Source organism: Amblyomma americanum, chromosome 1, assembly GCF_052857255.1.
Source record: "Amblyomma americanum isolate KBUSLIRL-KWMA chromosome 1, ASM5285725v1, whole genome shotgun sequence".
In the NCBI taxonomy this organism is placed as follows: Eukaryota; Metazoa; Arthropoda; class Arachnida; order Ixodida; family Ixodidae; genus Amblyomma; species Amblyomma americanum.
This window is the reverse complement of record NC_135497.1, coordinates 85,914,833-85,940,234: the sequence shown is the minus strand read 5'-3', so window position 1 is coordinate 85,940,234 and position 25,402 is coordinate 85,914,833. Positions and strand designations below refer to the sequence as shown.

General features: G+C 46.2%; 1 protein-coding gene and 1 non-coding gene across 4 annotated transcripts in view; both read right to left on the bottom strand.

The window, feature by feature from the left end:
- LOC144113157 (monocarboxylate transporter 5-like) overlaps positions 1 to 25,402 on the bottom strand; it is a 57,202-nt gene that overhangs the window by 5,671 nt on the left and 26,129 nt on the right. For 2 of the 3 annotated variants that reach the window (XM_077646084.1, XM_077646083.1), the window contains exon 2: positions 24,153 to 24,384. In XM_077646084.1, coding sequence (XP_077502210.1) covers positions 24,153 to 24,360 — 208 coding nt within the window. In that variant the 5' untranslated portion in view covers positions 24,361 to 24,384. Of the gene's footprint in view, positions 1 to 24,152; positions 24,385 to 24,662; positions 24,687 to 25,402 lie in introns of those variants that run through there. The other variant, XM_077646085.1, reaches the window with a different exon arrangement.
- On the bottom strand, positions 18,979 to 19,052 carry TRNAS-CGA (transfer RNA serine (anticodon CGA)). The gene has a single exon. It is a non-coding gene; the product is annotated as a tRNA-Ser (tRNA).

Sequence of the window (25,402 nt, the reverse complement as noted above, 5' to 3'; positions counted from 1 at the left end):
TGCTTGTTTGTAAAAAAAAACAAACAAAAAACATGACAGACTAGTTTTGAACAGCAAGTATAGCTAGTGCTGATAGTCTCTGTTTACGTTTCACCAAATGTAAATTTCTCGCTGCAGAGAAAGCGCCTGTAATAATACGTCTTTGTAACGCGTAAATCACTTAATCCCAGTGGCCAGCTGAGGGCACATCGCCCCGGCGCACACGCGGTACAAAAGAAAAGCGCCTAAAACTTTCCACGACGCTTGCGTATCGCCGGAAGAAGATTCAGCGGGCACAAAGGGAGCCGTGCTTCTGCTTCGATCACTTGACGACGGTGACGTTCCAAAAACGAGCGAAGGCCAAGGGCATCACTACCGCGATCGGAGGTCCCCGAGCGCGTGTTGCGCATGCACGCGCGCACGCTGTCAGTCGTTGAAACGGCAGTCGGGCGTGCTGCGCAAATATCTTGGACCTTTGTCTTGCGCGTACAAGGCCGCACAGGTGTCCCCCCCCCCCCCTTCCCCCCACGGACGCCGTAACGACAGCTGCCGGCGACGGAAGATGAATCCTCTTTCGTGCGCAGACGTGTCCGGCCAGCCGTAGCCGCAGTGGGGGGCGAAGTTTGTGCTCGTTTCTTCGTGTATACCTTATATGCATTACCGAAGCGCTTCACGTGCGCTCGAAAAACGAATTGCCCAACGCGGAAGTGGCCGACTGCCACCCATTGACGACAGCCAGCTACCGGGAAATGCGTGGGGCAAGCCGGGCACCCGCAGCGCCTGCTTTCCTCACTCATAATCGCCCTTCGCGCGCACGTCTGCACGCCCTCCGTAAAGCTCCTCCCAGGTCGGAGTTCTTTGCCACTGAACTGGCCAAGCCTTCGTAAAGACTCCGCTAATTATGGGCCGCGTCCTTTAGTACACGCGTGTTTCAATCCCTCGAGCGTCGCAATGTGACTGATAGTCTAGCGGTACGGCGTATGTCTCTCTCTCAAATCCACGCTACACAACCTACCTACGTAAGTAAGTAATTGACAGCGTAACGTATATCCTGGTTGCATAATTCCTGATTGCTTAAAATTTTTCCGCAGAGTAACAGCACGTCTTCCTCAATAGGAAAGTTTATACGAACATTTCCGGTGCCATCTGCTATTGCAAATAGACGATAATCTAGTACTTATTGGAACAGATGCACGACGTTTGAAACATCCGCTACGCTGACAGAGTGTTATGAACATTTTCACCTCTCGATAGCTGCTTCAGCAAAACAATATTACCTGCATCGGTCGGTGTTTGTCATCTAAAGTATTACACAAGAGCTTTATAGAGCAGCACCGATAAATAAGCTTCAAATCGAAGTAGCGATACCACCGCTTTTCAAAAGCGCTTTCGCCGATACAGCCATCGCGAAATTTCGGGAGTTTGGCGGCGTGATGTCGACACTAGTTTCCGATTGTTTCGGTGTCGTTCGTCTATACTTGTCTTCAATGGAGACAGCGCGCCCGCCTAACGGTAGTTCCTTCATATTACGCCTGCTACGGATAAATATGCTTCGCAGAGAATGTAACCGCACAAGTAAACGCCGACCGAAATCCGAGCGTGCCGTGTTTATATCGCAGGCGACTTCGAAACAGCTGCCTGCAAATAAAAATGGAAACAGGTTTAAATCCCCTCAGTGCGATACAAGAAGCGATCTTTGCATACCGCACTCATACACAGAGTGCGGGTACGGAATCGTTTTAATGATTCATGAGCACCTGCAGAATGCGGACAACAGCTATATTTCCAGCGTCAGCTGAAGCGTTAGCGTTACCGCGTTATCACAATCGTTACCGCGCCTCCAAGGAGCTAAACTGCAAATGGTAGGGTTCGACTTCCCGAAGCGACACATGGGCTATGAGCCTATGAGGTACACCGCATAGTGGAGGGCTCCATATTAATTTAGACCACTTGGAGTTCTTTAACATGCGCTCACATCGCACAGCACACGCGCGACTTTTGCGTTTCGCCTCCACCGAAATGCGGCCGCGCGCGAAATGGTAACGGTACCATGAGCGAAATGGTAACGGTACCAGCGCACGCTAATATGCTGAAGCATTATAACGGGAACGGCCACTGTTCGCAACTGACACCTGAAATAGACGTTAAACAACCATCGTATTTCTTTTTTTTCCTTTTTATTATTCAGCGTTGGTGTTTCATTTCATTCCGCACGCGGTTCGCAACTTGATAGAAATGTGAATAAAGAATTTTCATCACAAACATCTCTATGGCGTACGCATGCTCTGAGCTGAGAGGGTTTTGAGCCGTTCATTTCTGCGCATCGCGCACGGAGGGGGGTGGGGGGGGGGGGGGGGGGGGGGGGTGCTCCTTTGTCCGCGTGCAAAGGGAACGCGACGAGCGCTCGTTTCCTACCTATACAGGGTCCTGCCTTTGTTCCCGCCCACGCTGCGTATTAATGCGGCTTGCAGTCCTTGTCTGGAATTCCCGCGCTTTCACGGAGGGTGCTCAACAAATTGTGTCTTCCGGTTCGTAACCTTTTTGTTGTGTGATGGAGGCAATAGAAGTTGGCATTCATATTAAATTTTTAATGTTGTGTTTCCCAGGAGCTCGTTGCATCTCGGTGTAGTGCGCACCAGTGGCGACGCACCACCTTCGTGATATGCTTACAGAAATTGCATAGCTGTAAAAGAAACCCGCTGCTCAGCAATTCTCGCGTCAGAGTAACATTGTGGACAAAGACGCAGGCTTTAAAGGAGGAAGCAGGAATAATCGCGACCAGCTGGGGTTCTTTAACGTTCCCCTAAATCTCAGTATACAGAGCTGTTTCGGCCTTTGCCTCCATCGAAACGCGGCCGCCACGGCAGAGATTCGATCCCGCGACCTTGGGACAGCTTTGCACTAACCCGACCCAACTGTTTATAACAACAAGTGAGAGTCGACAAGTGTTGGTATCTTCGCTCGTTCAGTTCCCTTCCGTGCGAGGTAATTCCAGCCGGCGAAAAAATGCGCCTTCATTCCTTGGCTTGAGAGGCTTTTGGACCCCTTCTCGCATGTCGCGTCTTTTGCGAAACCGGCCGTGCGGGCTTGTGAAGCGAATAGCAGCTCCGCCTGCTGCTCGTGTTTGCGACGTACGTCGGCGCTTCGCGAAACGCCGCCAGCGTTCCACGCAGCGATCAAATTTTGTTGCCGCGAGGTGCGCGCGCAAAGAAGTCGCGATTCTCTCGATGCGTCCGTTGCGCTGACTATAACGGGGAGCGAGTTCCTCGGTGCGAGCGGATGCCCCGCTTTCGACAGGGCGACTTGGAAGGTCTTCGCAATTTTCCTCCCTGTCGCGGAGAAAATTGGCCGTTTTGTCTCCATTGCGCGCTTCTACATGCTGCCGTTAGAATATGAACGCAAAAAAAAAAGCAAGAAACCATATCAGTTCTCGAAGGGCCGATTACTGAAAGTGCGCCTGTCGACGGGCTGTGTGATGCAGTGCGCCAGCGACGTCAGCAAACGGAGCTATCTTTCTTCTTTTCTATTCTTTTTTTTGCGATACTTACGCAGCCGTCACTATGATCCTGGATGCGACATGCGTGCGGGAAGTGGTTGCTTGGTGGCACTTACAGTAACGCGGCCTCGGATATTAATTTGCCGATTGCCTGAGCATGCTTCATATTAGTTTCCTTGTGACCGTACGCGAAGCTTCCCCTCTGCAGTGTAGTTGGAATGATTGTCGTGCACCATTTGGGCTTATAGCAGCGTCGGCTGGCTCCTCAATCTAACGTTCTGTGCTATTTTAGTGCAGAGGCTCTAACATCCGACCTGCTCGCGAATTGCGATGCCAGATATATTCCGTATTCAGAGCCCAAGTGTTTTCAGCGAGGACGTCGGTGGGATCTTAATCATATGAATAAAAAACACCTGTCTCAATCTCGTGGTTATATCAAAGCAAGTATGAGTGATTAAATTACAACCTACGCAAGAAACGAGGAAGTATAGAAAAACATCGGAAACTTCTGCTCGCCAACCTCTCGCTTGCCTGAAGAATGCGGAACTTGATATGTACGGCAAATGGAGCGACCACGACAGCGCTTCATAAATTCCCAACGAGTCTGCCAGCCCCTGGCTTCCGACATGCACAAAAAAAAGTTTGTTTCTAATTAAGTTACTCGTCAAGATTCTTGCAGCGAGTGAAGACAGAAACTGACAGAAAAAAAAAATGGAGAAGAACACAGCACTCTTTTTTTTTTTCTGTCAGTCCGTGGTTTGATGCCTGCAAAGTCCGCTTCTCAGCTTTATGTTACTCGGCGGCGCAGTGATCGATCCGCTGTATTTATTAACCATCTGCCCCGAAGATGAAAACAGGCACGGGCTCTAACCGCACCGGATACATTCCTCTCGTATAGCGCCAGCTGCTTCGCGACACACCTGTATACCGCAGGTTAGCGCAAGAGGTCCCCGATTCAGTATTCGATATCCGCAACCGGTTCTTGCCCTGGGACACCGGACGCAGACACGATCGTGAATACAATAGAGTGCGTGCCGCTCGACACATATACGGTTCCCTATAGAGCATCGCGAATGTTGAACCGTATACCTAGCGCACGTAATGCCGCGATTGTGCTGTTTCAAGTCGTGCGAACGGATCCGATACCGATCGATATGTTCGAACATTTCAAGAAGAACAGAAGGGAAACGAATGGCTCAATTGCCGGACCTCTAGCTGCGAGCTCTGAAAAAGGCGAGAGCGCTCTGTAATCGACATATGCATCGCCGATCATCACAGATCACCATATATTTGCCTTAGTTCTTTCTTATTTATGTCGTACGACTTCCTCTATTTGCTGTCGCGTTGCAACGGAGGAAAAAAAATGTGCTTCCGTGAAAGGTTGCAAAATGCGACACGCCCCCCCATTAGCAACGAACCCCTTTAGCCGGGGATTACGCCCCCTCCATGACCAACAAGGCGCTTCAGACCTCTCTGTAAGCTGCGTGATAATATATATATATATATATTATATATATATATATATATATATATATATATATATATATATATACCAAAAGTGATTTCTGGCAGCTGATTTGGTCTATATATATATATATATATATATATATATATATATATATATATATATATATATATATATATATATATATATATATATATATATATATATATATATATATATATATATATATATATATATATATATATTAATGTGCTTCGAGGTCGAGGTCAACGTGAACTACAGCTTGACTTAGTTTCCTGATCATTTTTCTCATCCTTAACTTCCTTGTCGTACAGCACGAATAAAAGCCATTGGGCGCTGGGGGCTTTTGCTGCCTTGGTTGCAAGGCAACCAGTTTAAACAGCGGACCTCGATCGCACCGGGCGAAAGTGTTATTAATAAATGTTCCGGTCACTTGGTGGTTGTGTATCTGGACGTTCCGCATTGTGCACTTTCTTCTTGCGCAATGTATTCGCCGAGCAGCCACCACTTTCAAGGCGTAGTTTCACATTACAGAGGACAAACACGTGCGAGAACGGACACGAACCACATGGCGATCTCTTGTATTGACTGTGCGTGTTGGGGCCCGTATTTCTTTTCGCGGTGTAAAACGTGTCGACAAAAAAGCTGTCTTAACGCATTAACTTTCTATCCGCCACTACGACGAAGAAAATGGACAGACTTTTTTGTAATGACCTGAGGAAACTTGAAATCTCGCATTTCTCAGAGCTTCGTTGAAATGAGTCCGTACTCGGCGCGAAAAGGTGAGGCTGACGATTTCTATTCGTATTTGCTCTCTCTGCCTCCGTACGGCTCGTAAAGAAAGCAACCTCCTTGATTATTTATTTAGTAAGTTGTTGTATAGGCAATACATGGTACTGCCCGTGGGGCATGACAAAACGAGGTAATTAGTCTCCTGACGAGGCCCTGGCCCCACTGGGCGCAACAACAGCGGCTACAAAATACATGTAGACAGTGCGTATACAGCTAGGTACAACAATCATCACCGTACCAAAGTACACATGACACTGTACACAAATCAAGAAATCAGAACACAATAACATTGCAACTTTCCGCAATAACACTGCGTTAAGATGGCTAGATCTGGGTTGTTTTTTTATGTCGCACAGGCAACTAAGTGTGTCATGCGCCCAAAGGAAAGGTTTCTACCCGTTTGTCCAAGTCTATTGCGCTATAGTCTTTTTTAAAAATCATGAACCACTGACTAGCCCAGTTCTCTGCCTTGACAGGAAGCAAAAGGTGCTTAAAATATTATAGCTTGTTTAGGAGCTTTATTTCTTTAGATAAACTGCTTAGTTATATTGGATTTTGTGGCACATAAGCTGCTAAGGCTATCATGCGGCAAAAACAGGGTTAAAATGTCTTGTGTCGAAGAGATTAATCTGTTTGAAATCTATACTTTGTTTAAAACATTTCCTTCCTCTAAAAATCTAAACACGCGCGAAAAATCAACAAGCCCATTTTACACTAAAGCAGCATTGCGTGAAAAGGCATTTGGTGATTCCAGACTAGAGCAAATATTTTTCTTTAGTGTTTCTAGTTTTAGTTATATTGGATTTTATGGCACTAAAGCAACAAAAGTTGTGATACGCCAAACGTAGGGTTAGAATGCCATGTGTTCAAGGAGATACCTATAGTTTCTTTAAAAATTGGCTTCTTTAAGAAACTTGAGAATAATTGAAAAATCAGCAACTGCTTGATCACCTAAAAGCAACATGGGTGTAGTGGCTTGTATTCGTTGTAGAATGTTCTAAAATATTTTTTCTTAGTTTTCAAGTTTTGTACATGTAATTAGAATGTTTACTGTAAGTTCATCGCCATACATTTCGCAGTAAGGTTTGTCTTGCTTTGTCAGTAAGAAGTTCTGTGTATGGTGTGTGTGTTTGTGCCCAATGCGTAGAAGACATAAAATAACTTCTGTAAAACGTCCCTGATGTCTACATGATTTCCCTTCTCCTATAATATTTTCCATAAAACTTGTTGCTGGGCTGGTAGGTGACACATACTTGAATAAAAAGGAGCGCAAAAAAGACAACAGGAGGAAGACACCTACTGTTGTCGCAATTTTTTTGTGCCTCTCCTTGCTATTCAAGTACCCTATAATTGGTTTTACAGAATGCAGTTTCTTGTTTACTTGCTCCTTCCATGTAGCCTGCCCGTGGCCTGTGCAATGTCAGTGCACGTTAAAAAACCCCAGGTGGTTGAAATTGACCGGAGCCCTCCCCTACGGCGCCCCTCATAGCCTGAGTCGCTTTGGGACGTTGAACCCCCAATAACCTAATCTTCTTCCTGAGTTTACTGTACATTAACTTCAAGAAATCCCTGTGCGGTACGTTCACTTGTTTTATTTGATCAATTCGGGCTTGTGCAGCGCATGCATCTGCTTTCTCATTACCCACAATTCCAGCATGGCTAGGGACCCAGCAGAATATAATGCTATGTTTTGTGTCGTGACTATGTTATGCATGATGTTTGCTATTATGGGATCAGCAGCATTTCAAGAGCGCAGTGCTTTGAGCATACTAAGGAAGTCAGTGTAAATGATTCTGTTTTTGATGTTCTCTCTCACTATTTGTTCTACAGCTTCGAAGATGGCATAACACTCGGCAGTAAAAACCGATGCGCACTTTGGCAGTCGTATTATTTTTTCACTGTTTCATTGAATTACTGCACTTCCAACTTTTTTCGAGCCATCAATGTAAAATTCAGTACAGGTGTCATATTTTTCTTGCAGTGCGAAGTATCCTTGTAGTTTATGCTCGTGTGAGGTTTGCTTTTTGTCTGAATGCGTCAGTGAGGAGTCACATACTGCGGGGAGGCTGTACCATGGCAGCAGGTGGTCTTGTCTCGGTGGAACTTAGGTAGAGTATCTAGTACAGCTAAATATTCGCATACATCTTCAAAGCGCAATAATAATGGCCTGATAAAATTCGCTTTGTTGCTGAATAATCTTTTGGATGGCCACTTGGTGACAATGGAATGGCAGAGATGTTTCGGAAGAGAAAGGATCTTTATGACATTTGTGCATGTCAGTGCGCTTCTTCGATCCTCTAGAGCGGGCTCATTAGCTTCAACGTAAAGGCTGGTTTACCGGGGATGTTCTGTATGCTCCAGATAGGCGGAGACCAAGGTTATGAACAGGGTCTGATCGTTTAAGGTAGGATGCTCTTCATGAACCATAGCCTACGCACCCATAGTCCAGCTTAGAGCGTACCAGAGAGCGATAGATTTGTAAAAGGCATGCTCTATCAAAACCCCACCGTTTTTGTGAGAGCCCTTTTACTACACTGAGAGCTTGAGGGCCTTTCTTTTTAAGGTTGTTAACGTGTGGTATGTTTCTAGTTTTGTGCATGCGAATAAAATATAGTTTACTGTGAGCTCGCCTTCACGTATTTCACACAGATGTTCGTCTTCCTTCGTGAAAAAGAATATGTGTGTGTCCAATGCCAAAACGGTATAAGATTTCTTCGGTAAAATGTTCTCTACGTCAACATGATTTTCATTCAGACAGAATGGGCTTTACGAGATGTAGTTTATTGTTCACTTCGTTATCCCACGGAGTAGTCTGCCTTTATTCCTCAATTTTCTGTTCACTCAATTCATGTAATCTCTATGGGGTACATTAATTTTCTTCATTATAGCGCTACGAGCCCGTGCAGCACAAGCATCTGCTCTCGTTACCATCTATCCCGACGTCACTTGGAACCCAGTAGAATTCCGAAGTGTGTCGTTGTGTTGAGTTGGGTTTTATGGCACATAGGCAGATGTCCTTGTGTCGTGACCGCCACTGCAGCGGTTGCCTAGTCATTTGAGCATCCGCTTCGCATGCGGGAGGTGCGGGGTGCGATCCCCAGCGCCGACGGGTACCCACCGGTGATACGGTGGGTACAAGCTTTCCCCTGACCTGGTGGTCGGCTTATTTAGGGTGAAATGCTTCTTGGGAAATGGGTCTCTGACCCCGCCTTGAGTAGAAGAAGAAACATTGTGCCACGGCGCTCTTTGGTCACAGATGCCCTTGCGCCGCAAAAATCATCACCGTTGTGTCGTGACCTCTGTTATGTTGTGTATTAAGTTTTTTTTTTTATTAAGGGCTCAGAAGCACTTCTGGAGTGTAGTGCCTTGAGTACACTCAGTGAATTAGTGTAGCTGATAATATTTTGGCAATATAATTTATTACTTTCTCTACAGCTACACAGATTGCATAACATTCAGTCGTAAAAACTGACGCATACTGTGACAATCGTATTATTCTCCTTTTTTTTTCCCAACAGCGCTTCCGACATGAATTTCTGTGTTCGAGCCACCTGCATAAAATTCTGCCTACCTTGCATGCCTTTCTTTTAGTGCGGATTATTTCGCTAATTTGCTCATGTATTGTTTGCTTTTTGTTAAGGTGTGATAATGTGAAGTCACATACAGGGAGGCGGCAGTGCCATGGAGGGAATGGATAATGTCTTGGGGCGATGTGGGGACCAGCATCTCATTTCTCTTCAAGGCGCAGTAGTAGAGACCTGACCGACTGGGGCTTATTACTGAACAGTTGATTTGGCTTTTCCTTTGTTTGCACGCTCGAATGAGCTGTGCCGCCGCTGCAACGCGGGCGTGCTGGGACTGACGTCCATCACCTCACGAGTGTGCAGGCAGCAGGCCTCGCCTGATGGGCGGAAGCATTGCGGGCAGCCGACTCAAGGGCCAGGGGTCCTTTTTCAGAGATGGCAGAGGAGCCTTCAATGTCCCTGCCGGGGACGTGAACGGTCCTGCCTGGGCAGGTGCGTGCCAAAGCCTGGTGTGGTGTAACGCTCCGTCGCACCTCAGTGGCGAAATTTGTGCTTGGAGTGAGAGAAAATTTGTTAGCCACTGAGGTACGTCTTGAGGTACGTCTTCTGAGGTATTTTCCTTTGTCTTTGACGTGATTATTTATTTTTACGCCTTCAAATTACAATTTACAACAGTTCAATTAACAATGGAAGCATAAGTCGCCGAAAAGAGTGCTTTTCCTGGTGTCGGCGTTCTCCGCACTCCCGATGGGCTTGCCACTACCATTTTCCGGAAGCCCACAGACACTGGCAAGTACCCGGATTTTACATCTCTCCACCTTATTGGCCACAAACGTTCCGTAGCGTCCGCTCTATTCAACCGAGCAGCTAGGCTGTGCTCCAGTCCCGGGTCTGCGCTCTTCCGAGCAGAATAAAGTCTGCGTCGACCTCGAAAACAATGGGTGCCCACGACAACTGCTTCAAAACAAAGAACGCCGCTGTCTGCAACCTGCAGACCCCCGATTCGCCGGACAACAGAAACGCGCGAGCGTGCCTTAATCCCGGGGGACAAGTGAGGCTCTGGCGCGAATGTTTGCGAAATACGACGTGCGCACTGCGCACGTGCCGTCTAGCGAGCTAAATTAACCGCTCTGTCAGGTAAAAGATCGTCTGGAGCGCCCACGTTACCGCAGAGTCGTGCATAGGATCCCCTGGAAAAACTGCGATGCTTCTTACACTGGCGAGTCAAGCGATTTTAAAAGACGATTAAGAGAACACAAGAACGACGTCACCCAATGGCGCACGTCCTCCGACACCCTTGCAGAGCATGCTCAAATGATGCAGCTCACCACTGCCTGGCAAAACGACGCCATCTTGGACACAATGAAATCTCTACCGTAACGATCGCTGTTGGAATTTGTTTACATACAGACTACCAAGAACCTTTCGTCAGCAGGACGAACGGCAATCTCCCCAATAACTACGCCCACTCACTGCTCTGTCAAGTACGCATATAAGAAGCGGCCCATTCCGTCCATCCTCATAGTAAACAAGGAACCCGTAGGGGCCTCGAAACGTCATGCTTTAAATCCATTTGTGGCGAGCATATGTTTTATTCAACCACTATGCTTCCACCTCGTCGGATAGGATGCTGTCGAATCCCTGACTACGATATGGATATTGCTTACAGGAGGCTACACGCCTCTTGATAAAAAGGAGACTAGCAGTAATAGTCACAAACTATTCGATATTAGTTAACCAGCCTACTAGTCAGCACGTCTTACCTGTATTCTGATGCGCTACACCACTGACAGTTCTAATAAAAAAAATCGCTATTCTAACTCAAAAAGCCTATTTTTAAACACTGCTGAACATCTTATGGGAAACATCCGGTAGATGTGTACTACTTGTTCAGCATGCCTGGCCGCAAGGACTCCCGTCTCTTCCGGTGGGGGCGCCTTCTGCGGCTGTTGCTAGGGCTCCCTGCCGCGCGTTCTTGCCACGCTTCGGCCGGCGCGAATGCGAAGATTTTGATAAGCGAGTTGTACGGAAAAGCGCCGTCATCGCGTCTGCTCGGCATCGCGGTGAGGAAACTTCTTTGCTGGCGGAACGGCATCACGCAGCGAGCGTGCAAGGACGTCCACCCTCTATAGAGCCGGAACTCCTTTCCTTCTGCAGTTGTGGTGCAAGCGCCGGCCTCGAAATGAGCGCAGATCCCGTAACCGCAAGAAAGGCGCCCTCGTGAGGGCGGCTGGAAGAAGGCGGAAAGAGAAAATAAAATTAAGAAAGCGCGCTGGCGTAGTTTGTTTACCGCTATATTTGCTTGCTCGACCTAGTAACGAATGTAAGCAATGTGCTCCACAGCGCCGGAGGCGGTAGATAGCGCCGAATGCAATTTGCAACGAAGCGATACTCTCAGCCAGTGAGTGGAGGCGAGGGAAGCACGGAGAATTAAGGCGGGCCCGCGTAGAGAGAGTACCGTTCATCACTCGAAGTCGAGATACAATCGGTCTAAACACGCGAAAACCTGGCACTTCACCCGCAACCATCTGCTAGCCTAGCACTATATATATATATATATATATATATATATATATATATATATATATATATATATATATATATATATATATATATATATATATATGGGCATGTTCAGATAAGAACGGTAATCGAGGTCCCATGACCATTTTTTGTTTTCAATTAAAGTTTTATATGTGATAGGTAAATGTGTCCACACAAAGGAATGAACCTTAGTTTTGCAAGAAACTGCGTAGTTTTCTCGGAAAAAAATCGTATGTCACAAGAGGTGGAGAATGTCATTTTTGCCACTTCGCAAAGTTGCAAGTTTGCAGCATCACTGCATGCACAATAAATTTTTTCCGCACATAAGTGTTTTTTCAGTACCTCTTTGCAACTTTTTCTACGCGAAAAATAAAAAATACGTTTTCTTGCTATTATAATCTTTTAAGTAAAAAATCGCAAACTTCGCTTCCGGAGCTATGCGGTGCAAAAAAGGCACTTTTCAGGGCAGCCTTAGGGCAAGATGCGTTAAGATCTCCCCACTGAATCTTTTTCTCAGTATTTTTCAGCTACTTTTGCTCACTTCAGACAAGTTTTGTAGCTCTACAATTGACAAATATTTTTCAATATGGCCTCAAATTTGGCCCAAGTTCAAAAACGTCAAAAAAGTGACAAATTTTATTTTGATTTAAAAAAAAACATCATCACCGAATTTTATTAAAATTTGCCTGAATAATCCTCAATACTTTATAATTTGAAGGCATCAAGAAAGTGTTGCATTATATTGTTTTAAAGTATGAAAATAAATACAAAACCGACTTCATTATTTCAATCCCTACGACTGCTCACTATTCCCTCTTAGGATGCGCAATCGTCAGAAGCTGGATTTAGTATTGGTTTTTTGTGGGTAAATTTTAAACGCTACAGTTGCTGAGTTTATAAGTGCAAATTTTAAGTGTTTTTTTTTCTCTTACAATCAAAGGCGTAAGGCTCCTATTCGCTTTCGTACTGTTCTAACAGTGGGACCTAAATTACTGTAGGCATATTTTAGCACGTTTTTTTGGAGTGACGCGGGTGTAGGGGTAGTTTATGCAAACAATTAATCCACCCGTCGCTACTCTCAAGATGCCTTTAACCACTGCCTTTAACTGCTACCGCCGCTCCAGGGATGAACCGCGCTTGGCAGCCGCTCCTATAGCTAGGTATGTAGGAAAATTTCCCTGCAAAGACGCTACCCCATACCGTTGCACGAATGTGCAGGAAAACTTTCTTGAAAGTAAAGGTTTCTAATTTTTGAATTTTTCTTCTATACTCTCCTCAAGAGTACCACTGAGTACCACTCTGTGGTTATGGTCAATGCGACAGTTACTCTTAAACAACAGACTTGCGAAGTGATTCGTCCTAAATTACTTTTTCTCTTACATTGTGTTTATGGGAAACTAACCAAAAGCTACCGATCGCCTGGCAGTTATGCCTCAGCCTTCAACCGAGATAGCCCTGGTGAGCGGATGTTGTTCGGATCTCGAGTTTCGCGAGTCGTTTTCCAGGCCTGGTAGACCCGGTGGGGTCGTTTTCTGTACTCATGAGTTTTCTCTGCGCTGAAGGGCTCCCTCTACAAGCGTACATGGTATCTCAGTCTCAGCTCGTACACCAGACCAAAACGGCATCAGTGTCGACGGTGGGCAGCCTGTGTTAAAAATCCATCCATCTGTCCCTCTCCTTTTTTGGAAAATCAGCCCTGGGCCCTGCATCTGTCACCTGCTCCTCTGTCCCGCGATAATCTTTGGAAGCGTTGAGCTTTTGCATTCATGAAGAGATTTCCGCGGCGAACGTTTTGTGCCGGCTACTCAGAAAGGCACAAACAGAGAATCGAAAAAGGACGTAATTTTCGCAGTGTAAAGAGACTCAATGTCGCTGCTCTCAAAAAGGTCCTACTTCCCGAAGAAGCTCTCCGAGTACGAGAAAGTGACTTCATCTGTCAGAATTGTTACCGTCGGTTCAAGGAAGACAGAGATAATATGCAGGCAGAGTCAACCGAAACATTCCAAGAATTCCGCCCTGGGAAGAAATCGTAGAAAATTTAAACTCAAGTGTCAGCCTTACCTCCGAAATCTCGCCCCTAAAACCACCGAGCGCTCTAAAAAAAATGGCTCAGACTTTCCTGTGCAAAGCGAAAGAAGGAAGAGGTGGAAAGAGCTACGGTGACGAAAATCCGATCGGGGATACAGGCAGCATATATCATCCCAGAGACTTCGCGTGCGTCAGAAGAAAAGTGTGCACAATGCAGCAGCTGGGAAGACAACCTACATGCTGCCTACAATAGGTGTACGTCCTTTCAAGAGCGTTGCCAGCTGCTGACACTGCTACCACGCAACCTAACCGTGAAATATGTGCAGGAAGTTATTCCAGAGGCAACGAGGTACGTTATCCGAAAATCGAAGAAGATGGTGGATGAAGAAGGCGTATGGTCAACACAGCAGAGATATACAAGATGTAAACTTTAACAAGAAGACATTACCACCGTTTTAAAATATTACACCATGGATGAACTCGATTGCTCTAGACCGACTACGAACAAGAAGGACGTTGTGAGAATCGAAAAGGAGGGTGAGAAAGAATGGATACCTAAATGCTTCATGGCGCGGTCCTTGCGAGAAGCATTCAGGCTCTACAAGCAAGCTCACCCTGCCTCCCAGGTTGGCCTCACAAAATTCATATCCTTGTCTCCTGAGTGGGTGAAAGGCTCGCCACAGCGGCAAGTATGTGTTTCCGTATGCTGTGCAAACTTTCAGTTGTGCCTCGTGGGACTGCAGAACGCGTCCGGAAGGTCGCTTTCTTCCGAGGATATGCGGAGTCTCTACGTATACCAAGAACCTACTGTGTCATGTTTCCTCAGGAATTGTGAGCACTGTCCACAAGATGGCATTTTCACTTCGGAAAATTTTGAAATGAGCAGCAAGGACGAGGTGTTGATTGCTACATGGGAATACGGTGAGCTAGTTAAAAAAACTCTGACCGCTTCATCATTTATGAGAGAATTTCTAAGAAAGACCATGAAGTGGATTCCCCGCAACTATATTAGATCTGTGCAAGCAAGAGCAATACATGAAGAAAAACACAGCTGCAAGAGAGGAGTAATTGTTTTGCATTTTGATTTCGCCGAAAACTGGACATTTGTGCTACCAGACGCAGCACAAGCGTATCACTGGCAGAAAAAGCAGGTCACCGTATTTACCTGCGTTGTCACGTCAAGAAAATCAACTCGGAACTACGCCGTTATTTCCGACGATATCTCTCATGATTCAGCTCATGCATGCTTGGCTCTGTCGAAAATCTAAGCACACCTCGAAGACAACGCGCCAATCTACACCAAGATAACATATGTGAGCGACGCGGCTGCCACTCACTTCAAGAATAAATATCAGTTTCATGAGCTACAAAGTAGTGAACGTCAAGAGACGAAATGGATGTTTTCGGTCACTGGACACGGCAAAAATGCTTGCGACGGCATTGGTGGGCTTGTGAAACATCAAGCATCACACCACAACTTGCGGAAGCCTGCAAGTGAGGCCATAAAAACAGCCAGCGGCTTCGTAGACGCAATTCAAGGAACGCTAAAGAATATCACCATTCTGGAGCTCCCACAGAGGGAGCTTGCAGACTTTCGCGAAATGAAGAAGGAAGAATGGAAAATGGCAAAGAAAGTGCCTGGGGTTCAGACGCTCTATATGTGGAAGTATGTTCAAACAAATGAAGGCAGTGCATCCTACGTGGCCTCCACCGTTGCTTCGGAATGGAAAAGACTGTGATCTGGTTTGTGCATCGTGCTCGACAATATACTCTGCGCATACCAAAGTCAACTGCTGCCGTTTATTCCGTTACGGCTTTCTGAATTGCAATCTGCACAAAAAGCGGCATATCATTTGTAAATTGCGTCCTGATTAAAACTCCTCCTGATTAAAAACCTTGCAGATAAATTGTTCCTCTCAGAAGACGACGTTCTGTCTCCTGACAGTGCCCTGTAGAACCATTGAACACAGAGGTAAACAGATGCAGGTACGGAAACGTCGGCTTCAGAAACACATTAATATTAATTTTTATATATAAAATTTTTTCTAAGAACCAAGAAATGATCTAATATTTTTAAAGAATCGATTACATACCAATGTACCTTACGATGATAAATTAGAGAATACAAAAGAAAGTTTGACCGCCACCAGCCAGTTCTTGAGACATAAGGAAAATAGCGACTTTATTCCCATATTGACGGATTAAGAACGCCGCTAACAAGCGAGTAGAAGCTGTACAAACATTCAGGATTATTCGCATATTGTGGTAAATGAAATTTAACCACGTTCAGTGAGTGCTAAATCAAATTTCTGACAGTTACTATTTCTAAGAGGCAGTAATAAGCAATTATATAATAACAAAATATGAACTCAGTTTTGTATCTATTTTAATACTTCAAATCAATATAATGCAACACTTTTTTGGTACCTTCAAATTATCAAGTATTGAGGATTATTCGAACAAATTTTAATAAAATTCGATGAAGATTTTTTAAAAATCCAAGTCAAAGTTGTCACTTTTTTGACGTTTTTGAACTTCTACCAATTTTGAGGCCATATTGAAAAATATCTGTCAACTGTAGAGCTACAAAACTTGTCTGAAGTGAGCAAAAGTAGCTGAAAAATACTGATAAAAAGATTCAGTGGGGAGATTTTAACGCATCTTGCCCTAAGACTGCCCTGAAAAGTGCCTTTTTTGCACCGCATAGCTCCGGAAGCGAAGTTTGCGATTTTTTACTCAAAAGATTATATTAGCAAGAAAACGTATTTTTTATTTTTCGCGTAGAAAAAGTTGCAAAGAGGTACTGAAAAAATACTTATATATATATATATATATATATATATATATATATATATATATATATATATATTCATTTATAACACCGCTGCCATCTAGCTTGCGAAAGCGATGGGTGGTTGGATGACGCATCTTCACGCGCATGCAGAAATCGCGGTAAAAGCTACCGATGTTTACGTCCTTGTTCAGCCTTTTGTAAATTCAATGGTATTGCGAAAGCGTGGTTTGCGTGAGCGTCGAAAACAGCGCGACGCAAGATTTTGCAGCTGAGCTATTTTGGTGGCAGTCATCACAGATCCCTCCAGCCATCTCATCAGGGGTTCTTCCCTTTATCTAATAACATTTCGCTCACAGTGCAACTTGAAAAAAATAAACTTTCGCTGTCACCAGCCGCGCACTATAGCTAACGGCATTACACTTAGAAGCTGTGACAGTAAGCGAATTCACTATAAATATTAACGCCATCCGCATCCGCCCTCACAAGCTTCCGTTGCACGGCCACCGCTCTCATCAGCGTAATTCTCGAGTCGGCTGGCGACGCATGATACGGGATTGCGTTGCCATTTTTCCCTTAAGTTTCTGTTCAGTTTATACCTCCCACTGATGTGGCTGTACTGCAGTTCTTCTTCAACGAAACAATCAGCGAATACAGAGTAAAATCGTTTCTAATCATATCTACCGCATGTTGCCTGTCTCTCCGGCCTATACTTTATGTAACTTTAATTAAAAAGTTTCGCTCTGTCTTGTTCAATGAAGCGCCAGAAACATTTTATATAAGAAAAACAGAAATAAATTTTCTCCTCTAGCAAAATGGCGTGCATCTGGATCAGTTGGTCCCCATGGCCGTCGGTCAGCAGCGCGTAACATTTGTCTCATCCATGTTGGTCCCAGATGTGAACGCAGATGCAGTGGTATCACCAGGGTCAGCTACACCCGATGCGGTAGCTGTCGCCCCCCCCCCCCTCCCCCTTCATCTCTTCCCAATAGTGGACTGATGTAAACATGTCGGAACTTGTGAAAGCGTGGGTACCCGTAAGCGAAATTTAATACGTTTGGAGTATACCATGGGATGTTTATATTGTATTTTAAACATAATTTGTATTCATGATTGCGCTAATTATATGTGAAAAATAGGCTGGTCAAATTTTTTGCTCGGTATCCGAAATATATTAAAAAATATCTCACCTGAAAGCATGCTTCGAGCGTGTGTGTGTGTGTGTGTGTGTGTGTGTGTGTGTGTGTGTGTGTGTGTGTGTGTGTGTGTGTGTGTGTGTGTGTGTGTGTGTGTGTGTGTGTGTGTGTGTGTGTGTGTGTGTGTGTGTGTGTGTGTGTGTGTGTGTGTGTGTGTGTGTGTGTGTGTGTGTGTGTGTGTGTGTGTGTGTGTGTGTGTGTGTGTGTGTGTGTGTGTGTGTGTGTGTGTGTGTGTGTGTGTGTGTGTGTGTGTGTGTGTGTGTGTGTGTGTGTGTGTGTGTGTGTGTGTGTGTGTGTGTGTGTGTGTGTGTGTGTGTGTGTGTGTGTGTGTGTGTGTGTGTGTGTGTGTGTGTGTGTGTGTGTGTGTGTGTGTGTGTGTGTGTGTGTGTGTGTGTGTGTGTGTGTGTGTGTGTGTGTGTGTGTGTGTGTGTGTGTGTGTGTGTGTGTGTGTGTGTGTGTGTGTGTGTGTGTGTGTGTGTGTGTGTGTGTGTGTGTGTGTGTGTGTGTGTGTGTGTGTGTGTGTGTGTGTGTGTGTGTGTGTGTGTGTGTGTGTGTGTGTGTGTGTGTGTGTGTGTGTGTGTGTGTGTGTGTGTGTGTGTGTGTGTGTGTGTGTGTGTGTGTGTGTGTGTGTGTGTGTGTGTGTGTGTGTGTGTGTGTGTGTGTGTGTGTGTGTGTGTGTGTGTGTGTGTGTGTGTGTGTGTGTGTGTGTGTGTGTGTGTGTGTGTGTGTGTGTGTGTGTGTGTGTGTGTGTGTGTGTGTGTGTGTGTGTGTGTGTGTGTGTGTGTGTGTGTGTGTGTGTGTGTGTGTGTGTGTGTGTGTGTGTGTGTGTGTGTGTGTGTGTGTGTGTGTGTGTGTGTGTGTGTGTGTGTGTGTGTGTGTGTGTGTGTGTGTGTGTGTGTGTGTGTGTGTGTGTGTGTGTGTGTGTGTGTGTGTGTGTGTGTGTGTGTGTGTGTGCGCGCGTGCGTGCGTGCGTGCGTGCGTGCGTGCGTGCGTGCGTGCGTGCGTGCGTAAACGACAGTCACCGAAACCAAAGTGCATAGGGGAATAATTTTTATTTGTAGTGCTGACCGGTGGGAGAATATTACTTCGATTAATACGTCGCTTAAATAAAATTACTTATAAAGCACCAGAAAAAACAACCATGCCGCCGGTGGGATCCGAACCCACAACCTCCGGATATCGCGTCCGGTGCTCTTACCAACTGAGCTACGGCGACGGCTGTCCAATCTACTGCTCTCGTGGGTATTTATGTTTATTGCGTGTAAGCAAACTTTGAGAGTGTTCACCAGCGCCACCCTCGTACATAGCGGCGGACGTACCACTTCCTGTATCACCGCGAGTGTGACGTGCAACCATGGGATATGAAACCATTTCGTCCAAAGTATACTTCAATTCTAAATGGGCAGTCGTCGAAAACTTATGTGCAGCACACTGCAATCTGCCGTAGAACAATCTAGCGCTCGAAATCGTGTTTCGGGGAACGGTCAAAACACTTTTCCTGACGTCATTTCGTTTATCATAACTTCTAGCAGGCAGACAACCACCACTACTACATTACGAATGGAGAAACTCACAGGGCCGGTCGGCTCCCATAAACGCCCATGTATGTGTCGGTTGACAGTTCGAATCCTGAACGACGTTGCAATTAGCGATTCGGTTCTAGATCGCACGCAGGTTGGAACTCGACCAGTACCGCACTTGTATGGCAATTTGAGGGCACACAGTCTTTGCGCCAGAAACGGAGCTACGGGCATGATGATGTGTCCTTTCTCGGGGTGTATATATAAGGCTAGCCAAGTACGACACACGTCGGAACACTTCCAGTTTGCTGATGTCCCTTTCGGTGAGTGCTTGCGGCTTGGTGACGTCTCTCGCGGTTAGGTGACATCGCGTGACCTTGTGACGTCATCTCTTCATGACCAATGGGGGAATTTTATGACAACGCCGGGTTCTCTTACGGGTGGGGCTCCTGATGACTATCGCATTACAAGGGTCTTCGACCAAACCGTTGCGTCAATGGATCAGTGGTACGTTCCGCCGTCGAACAACTTAAATCCAACTCAAGTCAAGTCAAATTTTATTTTCAGCATCTCGCGTCTACTGACAGCTTTGATGTTGAAAGGGAGCACAAGCAAAAAGCCAGACAAGGGCTTGATAAGGCCTGCACCCCGTGGAGTTGGATCGGAGCGACGCGGGGCTAACAAGTCTCACAATGTTCGAGAAATGGCAGAAAAAAAGCCGAACTTAATTTTAGTATATTTTTAATGTGTCAGATATACAGCTAGCAAGCGGGAAAAGTATTTTTGACGTATTTGCTAGGAAGCATTCATATTGATATTTAAGAATACGGACAAAATAACACAAAATCAATATGAAATCAGTATGATAAGTTCGAAATGCATTTTTAGCGCAACCTTTCGTTGCTAACGGACTGATTGCGCAGTAATGACCAAGGACAACTAAAGAGGCGAATGGCCTATTGCCCCAACCAAACTTACCGATACCTACTGAACTTGCATGCGTAAGAATGACCAAGGACGTATAAGCAAACCAATGAAGGTAGTTGACACAGATTGGATAGCAGCTAAAGTACACTTGCAAGAATGACAAGGTACTAACATTTAATAATACAAAGCAAACACTTTCAGAAACGGCACTAGATACATTCGCGAGGAGTGTATAGTAAGTTGTCTACGCCAGTATGCTCTGTCTGTGTCAGAGAGCCGAGTTTTCCCGCGCAAACATGTCCGGACATGAACTCACAATACCTGTTCATTGCGGTTAATGCACTGCAAGTGATGGGATGGCAAATGCAACAAAGTGTTTGCTAGGCAAACAGCAATGAATTCCGAATTCATTCTCCTGATTAAATTATTTGCAAAGAAAAACAAATGAACGTAAATAAATCCATGAAAGAACAATTGCTCTACAGGGTCGCCTAATATGAAAGGCAATACGGAAGCGCGTGGCCGCCGGACTTTGCGAAGCGCGGAGGCCACGCGCTCCCGTGTTCCCTTTCATATTGAGCGACCCTGCTCATGGTCGCAGTACACCTTCCTACCACCAAGTATAATATTGGGTCAAGCAGTTTAAACGCCCTGCGGAATCAATGGAAGATGACCCCCGTACAGGGCAGGGCACGGTACTTGAAAAAAGTATCTATTCCGAACCAAATACCCTCAGAAATTGTATTTTCGACACCGATTCAATATACCCAACTAAATATTTATATCCGATACAAATACTGCATTGTCAATACTTCGATACGAAACTGAAATCGCCAATATTAATAAAGCTGGTAATATGATGTGCTATATTAAGAAATTTCTCTGTGGTTCCAGGAATATTTTTAGCCTATTTGATATAGCGCACTGTATCTGAAAGGCACTTTGTAATAGTTAGCTGCTGGGCTAGTTGGTTTGGAAGGGCAAATATGTCGATCGATTTCTCCTCATTAAACAGCTGTGAGTAAGCAGCGCCCATGTTGTCTTCTTTCTTGTGTGTTGCACGTCTTGGCGCTAGAATCCTTTTATTATATATCAAAGGGTTTATCCACTCCACAGTCGGCGCAGCTGGTTTCGTTAAAACATTAGTATTGGAATGAAGCCATGGGTACGGTGAAACGATCAATACCGTAAGTAGGCTAGCAAAATCTTTTTTCAAGCTAATGTTCTTCATGCGAAACACTCTCTGAGCACTTGACTACATGCGAATAAACTCGAAACCGCTTCTGACGCTCTTCGCTTGTTACCGCAGTATATATTGATTGTCTCTACATTTGCCCTGTGCTAAAAGGTGCAAGGCCCGTGTACTTAGGACAGCCGAAAAGTTATTTTCCAGCACTGTGCTTCACAGACGTTCGAAGTAGAACATTCTTCGTCGAAGGCTAGAAAGAAAACAACAAAGAATAGAAGGGCTAAAATTTTTTATTAGGCAAAACATATCTCGGTAACCTCTTGTTTAGACATCTATTTAATTAACGGCAGTCAGAGCATTTCATAAGACGTCGGTCTGAAAGAGCCTCGCAATGCGGCCATTCTTTAAGCGAAGCAAGTGAAAAAAAAAAAAAGGCTCTTAACAGGAGCGCGTTCTATTTTATGAAGGTGGGTTTTAACGCGAGACGTTAAGGAACCCGTTCAGCGGGGAAACCGCCGTAGATGGCATTGGCGTGTCGAGGAAGATCGGTATTGGTCGACAGGGTCGTGACGTCATAACCACATGACCTGGCGCGGGTAAATAATGCACCCCACAACGACCACTGATGACGTCACAACTGATGACGTCACAACGGAATTCTTCATTGGTCTACACGGCCATGTCGTCATTTCGCCAAAATTACTTAGTGCCTCTGAACGAAGAAGAAAAATTGAGCTGAAAACAAAAACTGATGAGCGGGGACTCGAACCGCTGCCCCTTGAGTCACGAGCCGGGCGAGCTACCGCTCGAGAACTCTCTCTTCTTTATTGCCTTCAAAGGCATGGGAACATAATGCAGTGCAAGTCAGGTAGCTATTTACAGAACTGCAGCACTCTTACTAGCTGGCAGTGAACATTCCAGCTGTTTCAGTTGTGTTATATTTCGAAACAGCAATACAATTTCATCATCGAAGTATCTGTCCTTCATTACATTATGGGTTTTTAAACACTCGTTGGATTTGGTTAAAGGGAGGTCTTGTGAGAAATAAAAATAAAGATTTTAAAATAATAAAATAAAGTGTCCGCATCTGCAGAGTGATATGTAAAGAGTACCCCAGGCAGCTGAAAGGACGCATTGACGCTATCGCATCATACTCCAAAGCGCTAACTCGATGGACACATCCTGGGCGTACGGGCGGAGCGGTCCGCCCGACCGGCGACTTACTGAGCATGCGCTGCACAGCCTCAATCAAATTGTAAACAGTGAAAAGGCCCATACAAGTCAACCATAATTTGTTTAGTTTTGTTAAACGTCGAAAAACAAACCACACCTTTCAGTGAACCCTCAGATGTTGCTGCTTCATGCGGCATACGCCTTCAAGCAAAAATGCAGTACTGCATAAAACAGGGCCAGTTGCTGCAATTCGTGATAAAGTAAAGTAAAAGACGGCAGGATGTACTGAAAAAGGAAACGGAATAAGCAGAGGCTCAAAAGAAAAGAGAAAGCCGCCGCGGTGGCTCAGTGGTTATGGCGCTCGGCTGCTGGCCCGAAAGACGCGGGTTCGATCCCGGCCGCGGCAGTCGAATTTCGATGGAGGCGAAATTCTAGAGGCCCGTGTACTGTGCGATGTCAGTGCACGTTAAAAGAACCCCAGGTGGTCGAAATTCCCGGAGCCAATCACTACGGCCTCTCTCATAGCGTGCGTCGCTTGGGGACGTTAAACCCCCCAAAACCCTAAAAGAAAAGAGAACGGTTTATTAGGAAGCAGGAAACTAGTGAACTGTCATTTAGTGGTGCCTGGGAGGACAAGCACGCTTTATTTATCGGCTCACAGCTCGACATGAGGCTTTGTCTCTTGCTCTGAACGCGCCAGAGCCCTGTTCGAAAACAGACTCCCGGCTCATTGAGGCAAATCGTCAAGAGCTGAGGACTGTGCGTGGGTTGTCCGTTGCTGACGCTACTTAACAGCGAGTTAGCCTTCGTCCGTGGCACGTGCTTTGTTTTTGTCCTACTTTTTGTTAATGTGTGCTTTTACCGATTAGAGCGCGGTCGCAAACTCCCTGCTTCTTAATTATTGCGCATAGTTAGTGAAGAAAGGGGCCTGCCCTGCCACTTTCTTCACTAACTATAGACACACCGACCCCCTCTGCGCAGTTCACCCAAGGTTCACCCATGTGTCACGCTACGGAGTTAGTGAAAGTCAGCCGTGTCGTCTATTTTCGCTATGCACGGGCCCGAGCATGCTGCGCAGTTATCTACATAAAAACAGCGATAACGCGACCTCGGTGTTATCGATTACGGGAGCTATCATCCCGCACCACACGTGCCGCCGCGCGAACCTTGGGAAGCCGGTTGTCGCCGGCTCTACGGACGAGGTGTTCTTCCGAAGAAACCACCTGCGAGTCTGTCCGACTTCGCCTCTCATGCATTACTAGAGGCATCACCGCTTATCAAATTCGCACAGCGTCGTGAAAGTTAGCGTCAGCCATTCAGAGGCCAAGTTCGCAAAGCTGATCTCGCGCATGAACGGCTCGTGAACAACGCCAGACAGCCAGGGCACCTGTCAGTCATGAATAGCTCTCACGTGAGACCGGATTTGGCCCTAGCCTCTGAGTGGGTGGCGCTGGACTTTGTCAAGGTCGCGCACTGAGTTCAAGGTGGCAACTCGTGGCGCGCTCACCGGTCATGCAGAGCGTGGCCCCTGCGAGGCTGAAGGGCCACGAGGCCTGCTCGTAGCTGCAGCGGTAGGTGCGCACCAGGGCCACGTAGAGCACGCCGCCGGCGCGGAAGAAGCCCAGCACGAACATGTTGATCCAAAAGACGGCCGCCACGATGACCAGGCCGTGCAGCTGTCGCGCGCGCAGCGCCGGCTTGCGCGACAGTCCCATGGCTCCTGCGTGGCCCGACTGGCGCTGCGAGGGGGAGAAGGCGACGGTATTTAGACTGGGCCGCTCCTATGCGCGGCGCCCGCTTGCGCCGGATGTCGCGGACGCGGCTTCACCCCCACCACTCTCGAGGGAAGAGAAAAACGAAACAATGAAAAAAAAAGCTTCGCGCGGAAGTGCCTTTCGTTGACCGACTTTCGCCGCTCGCGCAAAGTGGTGACTCGGTGCATGCGTTAATGGAGATCCGTCCCCGCGATCATCCCGCGGCGGAGAAAGCCCCGGCTGCAGACAACTGCCGCGCGCACCTTGGCTTCTTGGCAGCAGTGCCTGCACGGTTCCCACGGACCGCAGTTACTTTCGGCTTTACCCCTGCTCTTATGCAGTTGCCCTCCCCCGCCGGCCCCTTTCTCCTGAAGCAAAAGCCGCCGCCAGACACACGTGCAAGGGGAAGTACCGTGCCTCCTCGTTTTATCACTTTTTTAAATCAGCGGAGTCTTCGCAACAGGGTGCAAGCACGGGCAGACGGCCGATACCGCCAGGGCTCGCTCCCCTCTCTCCGTCGTTGCATCAGCGCTGGTCATGACTATATAGTCGTCCTCCAGCAGTGCGTGCATGTGTGTTAGGTCGTGCACATTTGTGTGTGTGTGTGTGTGTGTGTGTGTGCATGCGGGATGAGAGACACGCGGTGAACATTACCGCCAGAAGCTGTAATCAGTGACGTGCCAAGATAAACGGGATTAAGATTTCGCACCGACACGAGAGATGCTGTAACGAAACACCGCGAGGTGTTACCAAGAAAAAAAAAATGATTTCAGCGCGCTGTGATGGACGCCACAGATAAGGCTGTGGTAGATAACGCGATACGAAGCCGAAGCTGCCATGTTTTGCAGGCATCTTTTCACCAACAGCGTGAAAAGAGTAAGTATACATCACGCTTCACTTATATATATATATATATATATATATATATATATATATATATATATATATATATATATATATATATATATATATATGTATATATATATATGGGTTGGACTTACCG